Source organism: Furipterus horrens, unplaced genomic scaffold (assembly GCF_987537825.1).
Source record: "Furipterus horrens unplaced genomic scaffold, mFurHor1.1.pri manual_scaffold_2, whole genome shotgun sequence".
Taxonomy (NCBI): Eukaryota; Metazoa; Chordata; class Mammalia; order Chiroptera; family Furipteridae; genus Furipterus; species Furipterus horrens.
In genome coordinates this window covers 24,132,990-24,141,595 of record NW_028327172.1, presented here as the reverse complement: position 1 = coordinate 24,141,595, position 8,606 = coordinate 24,132,990, and the positions used below count along the sequence as shown (strand labels likewise).

The 8,606-nt window shown below is 37.0% G+C and overlaps 1 protein-coding gene across 1 annotated transcript; it reads left to right on the top strand.

Moving 5' to 3' along the window:
- Nucleotides 1–1,452: 1,452 nt before the first annotated feature.
- On the top strand, nt 1,453–3,397 carry FSHB (follicle stimulating hormone subunit beta). Its single transcript, XM_090267606.1, has 2 exons — nt 1,453–1,611; nt 3,167–3,397. The coding sequence occupies exons 1-2, from the start codon at nt 1,453–1,455 to the stop codon at nt 3,395–3,397; spliced, it is 390 nt and encodes a 129-aa protein (XP_090123732.1).
- The last annotated feature ends 5,209 nt before the right edge of the window (nt 3,398–8,606 follow it).

The following is an 8,606-nucleotide window of genomic DNA, read 5'->3' as shown; positions in this document are numbered from 1 at the left end:
TGTGGTTTATACTTTATATAGGAATCAGATCATAAGAGAGACTCTGTTTCTTTCCTTACAATTTTCAATATGATCTCAGAGCAATTTATTAAGTAATGTCTTTTTCTTTTTTTTTTCACTTGATTTCTGGCTAAGAAAATTCAGATCCAAAAGTCAAGTACAAGCATAAGTTTATTTTAAAAAACCACAGAGGTAGAAGAAGTGAGCCAGCTGGGCTGCATGGGCTCAGGAGACAAGTTATGGAGGCAAAAGAAGGGTCCTTGGAGCGTAGGAGACAGAAAGGCAAAGGTAATGTGCTGAGGAAAGGAGATGGGAAAGGCACAGATGTGCTCCAGAGAAAGTGCACCTGAGAAGGGGTGGAGAACAGCATGGGTGTGCTCAAAGTTAACCGTGTCTTTTTGATGCACCCCCTCAATAGGGCCAAAGCAATAATACTTCAAAAGGATTATGAACTCCCCAAATTAAATATATAAAAGAAAAACCGAGAGTCACATTTAATTTGACAAGGTAAAGGTGTGGGAGTGTACTATATCAAATTTAATTTGTGCAAAGTCATCATCTCTGGTAACATTATTTTTCATGATCTACATCATTTAGACTACTTTAGTAAGGCCTGATCTCCCTGTCTATCTAAACACTGATTCGCTTACAGCAAGCTTCAGGCTAACATTGTTCTTATTAATACCTGACAAATCCACAAGGTGTTAGTTGCGCACGATTTTGTATAAAAGGTGAAGTGAGACTAAACTCAGTTTAAATCTTTCCTCAGACAAGGTACCCAACCACAGGTGAGTCTCAGTATCTATAGTTATCAAGTGGTGACTGTTACTTTTGAACTTACAGATTTTTCAGGACCTGAAGAACAAATCTAGAGCTTTTGAACTACTGTCATATAGGAAATCAGTGCTTGTCAACCTGGCTTCTTAAATATGATTAATATAGTGTAATCTCTTTTAGCAAGCAATTGACTTTGTAGACCAATTGTCTGGTTTCTGAAATAGTCTTATCTTAAACAAAGATGGGCAATAGCAAAATGGAAATATTTATGAGATGTTAAAAATAACAAACTCATTTTGTAATATAGAATTTCCATTTTAAAACAAAAACAGTATTTAAAATTATAATAAAGGGGCAAATATGAGGATCACAATTACTTGCTTCAGAATAATCACGTTAAGAGAGTCAGCAGTAATACTCTAATCTTTACATACTGCTCTACTTAAATTATGTTTCTACTTTGACAAAAAAAAATGAAGGAGGAGGGTAAAAAGACTATTTGTTTTAAAAAAAATAGAACGAAAAGAGAAAGGAAAGAAAATAATTCCTGGAGCAAATGTGACTGGGGCAGGTGAGTAGACCAATTCATTTTGCTTTGGCCAACTTATGTAATGATTACAATTCTTTGGGTTTTTGGTTTCTAATGAACCTTAATTGTTCACTTCCTAGTCCAGGATGAAGTCAATCCAGTTTTTCATTCTCTTCTTTTGCTGGAAAGCAATTTGCTGCAATAGCTGTGAGCTGACCAATATCACCATCGCAGTGGAGAAGGAGGAATGTCACTTCTGCCTCAGCATCAACACCACTTGGTGTGCAGGCTACTGCTACAACCTGGTAGGAGCTTTACTTTACTGGAAGTGAGGGTGCTGAGGGTGTGTGGAGGGCAATTTTTATTAATCCCCACTTTATCAGTTTTCCAAGTAATAGCCATGAGTCCCTTAGCCAATACTGTCTGTGTTGTAATTAGGTTAATTACCATGATATCAGCTAAATATTTGGGTTTGAGTTTGATTAGGATAAATTTAGGGAAGCTTCATATTTAATCTGACCAATCTGGTAATATGCCAAACTCTGCATTTTTTTAAAAAAGGAATTCTATGCTAGATGTTACATATAGAGAGATAAACATGTAAGCATACAAATATTTAGTAATAGAAGATGAAAAATATTCTCAAAAAGCTAATTTCTATGTAGATGGATTTTGGTATATTATGCATTTCTATTTCTATGTAATTGAAGCCACATCTTTGCAATATAGTATCAAAGTATGTTACTAAGCCACATAAAAATACAAACAGCTACATTATAAAAATTGCCATATTGACTCTCCTGAGTACAAATGCCAACAAGCAACCTGAGAACACAACCAATCCTCGGAGACTGTTAGAACCAAAATGAATCTACCAATCCACTCACTTCTTTATACTGTTGAAAAAACAGAGGCATAAAACCAACAGTCTGCAGTCAAGCAGTTTCTTTGCATCAATCCAAGTAAGGAGGCAGCTTCTGCTTTTTTATTTGTTTTTTTTTTTTTTTTTTGTCCCCTATAATGCCTGGTTTTCTGTGCAGAATTCCATTCTATAAACTGAAATTGAAAATAGCAGCTTTTTAATGAAATACACTTTATTGGGTGGTAAATAAGTGTTATGAGTGTGATCAGCCTCCACTTATTGCACAATTTATTGTACCTTTTTGGGTACAGACTTGGTTAGCATGATATGGAAATAAGCATCAGGGCCAATTCCTCTTCTCAGAAAAATAACTTTTATTAGAAAGCGTTGGAACACACTGTTCTGCCTAGATTAAAAGTTCTTATACACAAACTATGTATCCTTTGAAACTGAGAACACTGCAAAATATAAAGCATTTAAGGAAGGAAAATGTCTACAAGACAGCGGAATATCTGAATCTTATGTGAGCCTTCATAGCCATGTTAAGCACCTGCATTGCATACTATGTCTCTTTGACCTTCTGTTAACACACAGGAACAATGTATTTGGAAACATTTTCTGAGAGCTTAAACTTCAGTGTTTTGTAATGGTTTAAGCTGTCATTAATATAGCTTTCAACTAACTACAAAAAGACAACTTAAAACATCATGTTCCCCTTGCTCATCATTTTTCTATATATATTGAAATTCAAAGTTTCTCTACAGCTTGGGAAATAATATTTTGATATAGATATAAAGAGTATGAAAAAATGAGTTATATTTTCTGTAAGACTTCCAGAGCAATCAGGTACAGCATATAGGTAGGTCATTTATGATATCATATTCCCTTGGTTAGAAATTCCATAAGTGAGCTTTAATGGGTAAATGTTAGAGCAAGCAGTATTAAATTCCTGTCTCATTTTAATTATAGCCTAACTCTACCATTCCTAAACTCCCCAGGATCTGGTGTACAAGTACGGACTCCGGAGCAATATCCAGAACATATGTACATTCAAGGAGCTGGTGTATGAGACAGTGACAGTGCCTGGCTGTGCTCACCATGCAGACTCCGTGTATACGTACCCAGTAGCCACTGAATGTCACTGTGGCACGTGTGACAAAGACAGTACTGATTGCACTGTGCAAGGCCTAGGGCCCAGCTACTGCTCCTTCAGTGAAATAAAAGAATAAAGAGCAATGGGCATTTCGGGCTCCCTACCCTCGTCCCGAAGGGCCAAGATATCCAAAGAGTCTGTGTGTGTACAACATGCCCAGGCTGCAAGCCACGGTGGGCTTGGGGATCATCAGACCCACGGATCCTGGCTCTCCAGAGCTTGAGAGTGGTGGGGCCAGGAGCCTGTCACTTAACCCTGGATCCTAAGTCTGGTTCCATAAGTTTCATTTAGTCTTAATTACTTACAGACACATGAGTGCTTTTCTGCTTGATAATCCTAGAAATCCTTTCAGTCAATCCCTTCTTTAGAGACAGGGATACCTAAGCCCAGAGGGAGGAAATGCGTTGGGAGTGGGTGAAAATACTAAATGCAGCATTCTTCTGATAGACTTTTGGGCCCTCACAAGCAGGGCCAGCATCTTCTTCATGATCATAGCATCAATGCCTAGTACCATGCCTGGGATTTAGTAAGACACTCAACAGCGGCTTCCTTAAGGAAAGTAAGATCAGAAAGGTAGGGGGTAGGGAAACAATGATGGAGGGTGTCTGGAGAGGCTGCACCAGCCACGCCAGTCAGTCTTCTCTTTGGTCTCTCCACGTTCTCCCAAGTCTATGATTTCTTTCAACGAGGTACATGTTGAAACAATTCCATAAGTTCATTTTTCTTAAAGACGTTACCTCTCTTAGTTATGTACTTGTTTCACATTTGTGCCTAACAGATTTCAATCTTGCTTTTTATTCATGAAGATGCCAGCCACTATCCATAGATTTGAATTTTTTCACAAACAGCGAACATATGTGCATGTTTGTAATATTAGCAGAAAAAAATTTAAAGTATAATTCCTAGTGCTTCTCTAAATATTACCTGTCCTCACCTTTGAAAATATTAAAAATGATTTGGTTGCATTTCTAAGAGTATTTCTTCATTTAAATCTTCTGTCATTTTTAAAAGTCACTTTCTGATATAGCAGAGACACAAACCTAAGAGGGAATCACAGAGTGGATGGGGACACTGGAGATTCCCTAGCTTTATTTCTTAAATTTTTAAGATGGAAAAATTAAAGGCCAAGGATATTAAGATCACAGCTAAGATCACAAAGACTGTTCATGGCAGCACCAGGATTAGAACACTGGCTCCTAGCTCTTAGCTCAGCTCTCTGTGACTGCTCAACCATAAAAAGGAATCACTGTGGCAAGAAATGACACAAAATTGTAGAAATTAATACTCAGCTCTGTCCATTCAAATCTGGTATAGAATGTGGCTTACAGCTATATTTTCTACAATATTTTGACACATTGAAATCGGGGACTGTATAACAAAGTTTAATAAGATGTTGAACATTGTCCCATGTACCAAAAGGTTGCCAGTTTGAGTCCTGGTCAGGGCACATACCTAAGTTGTGTGTTCCATCCCCAGTCAGGGTGCATACAGGATGTAACTGATCAATATTTTTCTGTCACATCAATATTTCTCTCTCTCTCTCTCTCTCCTTCTCTCTCTCTCTCTCTCTCTCTCCTTTTCTCTCTCTCTAAAATCAGTGAACATCTCCTCAGGTAAAAATTAAAAAATATTGTGTGGTAAAGGAAAAGTAATCATACTTTTATGCATGGCTTAGCTGTGATTAAGGAATATGAATAGTGAATATATTAGACAATTATATAACACTTGTATAATTATATAATAGTGAACATATTAAATAAATTAGATCATTGTTGTATTGGGATTACAGAAGACAAGGTTGAGTATGTGTAGGGGAGAGTAGGGAGAAGAAAACATTATATCCTTACATTTCATAGAGAGAAATCAATAGCTTGGGAAAATTAAAAAATATCAATGAAATCATGTTATTTAGAACACTCAGAGGCACTGGAGTAAGTATTAAACCGGGTGGGTTGTGTGTCTCCTCCAGCTTTGATAGAACATAGAGAGCCTACCCGCTCCACATAATGTCCGAAAGGCAACGCAGCATGGTTGTTGAACATCATTTGAGAGCTGAACTAACCTGTGTTCTAGTCCTGACTCCACCATCAAAGAGCTGTGATACCATGGGCAAGTTCCTTAACCTCTTCAAGCTGCAGTTTCCTCACTTATAAGATTGAAATAATAACAACAACAGCAATACCTAAAACATTATCAGGCACATAGCTGGCACTCAATATGTATTCATTGAGTAAATGTTAGTAAAAAAAATAGTACATGTACTGTGTTTAACCTGATATAAAACACTCAATAAAAATTAGTTTTGTGTTTAGAGCTGGTCTGTTTATGTGCATGTTCTAAATCTAAGCCCTTCTCCCTTCTCAAGTTAATGGGGAAGACTTCACTATTATACTGACTTTATTCTTTTAAAAAAAAATTATTTATTTATTTATTTATTTATTTTTAGAGAGAGGGGAAAGGAGAAAGAGAGAGAAACATCACTGTCTGGTTGCCTCTCACTCATGCCCCCAACTGGGGACCTGACGTGCAACCTAGTCATGTGCCCTGACTGGGAATCGAACCAGCGACACTTGGTTCACAGGCTGACACACAATCCACTAAGCCACACCAGCCAGGGCTGACTTTATTCTTAGAAAATTTGGAGGTATATTTAACTCCTCTCTTTCTTGGCCAACCTCTCACAACAACCACTATATTCTATTAATTCTACCTTTACATTAACCTCCCACAATATCTTCTTTCTCTTCTGACTACCCTTATTTTCTCCTTTTTGTCTTTGCCAAAAGTTTCCGAAATGGTTTCACTGTATCGCATTTCTTACTCCTCAACTTCATCTTCCACCAAGCTGCTGGAGTTACCTTTCTTTTTTTCCTTTATTAAGTTTATTGGAGTGACATTGGTTAATAACATTATATAAGTTTCAAACGTACCATTCTACGAATCAATGTCACACCAACAAACTTAACAAAATTTTAAAAAATAAAATAAAATAATTTCCACCCATCTCACTCCCTGGGAAATCCGTGTAACAACAAGTACATTCGCACCTATAATTATATATTTCTATATCTCTAAATATTAAGATATGTAGGTACACACACATGACACACATATGTATACACAGTCCTTTTTACATGCTTTTCTATATCACGCTCTTCTCCCTCTGTGGAATCTATGGGAAGTCCTCAAAGTCCTCTAAGTATAATATTAATTCATGTTGCATTGGCTACAGTTGATGAAAAAGGGGCTACACACTAAACCTGACAAGCTCAGGGGCGGCCTGCATGGTGGGCCTTACAAACTCAGAAAGTAACCACATAGGATGGTGTGAGTATAAAAATTCCCCAACTGAAAGCAGAGTCATGGCTTGGCCAGTAGTCATGTTCTGGGTCTGAAGCTTCACTGGAAAAGGTCAACCTTACCTTTTTTTTTTTAATTATTGAATTCATTGGTGTTACATTACATAATTAAATTATATAGGTATCAAGTGTACAATTCTATAATACATCATCTGTATCTTGTATTGTGTGTTCACTGCCCAAAATCTAGTCTCCTTCCACCAGCATTTAACCCCTCTTTACCCTATTCTACCTGCACCCAACCCCCTTTCCCTCTGGTAGTCACCATACTGTTGTCGGTATTAATGAGGTTTTTGTTTTTGTTTTTTTTCTGTTTCTGTTTAATTCCTTCATTTATTTCACCCAGCACTCCAACCCCACTTCTTTCTGACAATGGTAGTCTGTTCTCTGTATCTACAAGTCTTTTTCTATCTTGTCTGTTTACTTTGTTTAGTAGATTGCACATAGAAATGAAATCTTATTTATTGTCTTTTTGCATCTAAGATAACATACCTTTGGAATGTCAGAGTAATCTTTTCTGGACTCCTCAGAGCACAACTACCAGACCAGAGCACCAGAGCAGGAGACCACAGAACCCCTCATTGTTACTGTGTTCCCCAAATATCATCTCAATGGGCTGTAAATGTTCATTGTCAACCATCCAATACCCACCAATGTAAAAGAAGTACGTGTATCTCCATTTTATTTTTTATCTAATCCCAAAATCCTCCCACCTTTCTAATCTACCACCAAAGCATCTCATATAACCCCTATGACTCCTCCTTTGTTTCTAATGTATAAAATAAGCTGTAAAACTACCATTCTCTGGAGCATTTTATCAATCATTGAAATTTTATTTCCTGGAAATTGTTATCAGCTAGGCTCAGATGAACTCACATAAACTCTCTACAGGTTTGGATGTTTCTTATGCTGACACTAGATAATACTTCATTGTCAATTCAGATTTTTTTGAAAGATTTACTACCTTCTCATTTAAGTTATCTTCTGGCCTATTTTAGCCAGTTCACACTGCTAAAACAGAATACTATAGACTGGGTGGCCTATAAACAACAGAAATTTATTTCTCATAGTCTCGAAGGCTAGCAGGTCTAAGATCAATGCACCAGCAGATTCGATGCTTCGTGAGAGCCCACGTCCTGTTTCATAGATGTGGTCTTTTTTGCTGTGCCTTTACATGGGGGCAGGAGAGGAAAGGGACTCTCCGGGAGCTCTGGTATCAGAGCATTCATTTCATTCATGAGGGCTCTGCGTTCTTGACCTAATTACCTCTCAAAGGCCCTACCTCCAAATGCCATCACTGGGGATTAGGTTTCAACATATAAATTTGGGGGGGGGGGGGACACAAATATTGAGTGAGAATGCAACAAGAACAGCCTTCCTGACCAACCAAATGGAAGGAAATCTATAGTTTAAAATGGCTGGTAATTCCAGATTTCTGTCAGAACTGAGAAGACATAAACAAACAAAATCTTAGCTCAGTATAATTGAGTATGAAAGTTGGGTCAATGATTTATGTATGAAAGTTCCTAGAAGCATTTTTAAACTGTCTTAGGAACCTGCATTTAATTCATTTATATTCACTACAACAAAACAGTACTTCAATTTATAAGGCACCTCTAGGCATTTCATTTGTTAGGCTGATTTACAGTAAATTGCCTTATTCCAGCATAATAAAGAATAGTCTTTGCTATATGCCACTAAAATAAATTAATCAAGCAATTTAAAATTGAATTTTCACACTACAATCTTGTTTTGTTTTCTCATAAAGCTAAAATAATAGCATCTATCATCATTTAAAACCAATAATATGATTTGTGCTTTGCAGAAATGAACAACAAATTAAAAACCAGGCCTTTGCATCAGTAGCAACAGAAACAGCCAAGAGTGTTTGAGAAATGAGTAAGATTTTTCCTTCACTGTTACTAT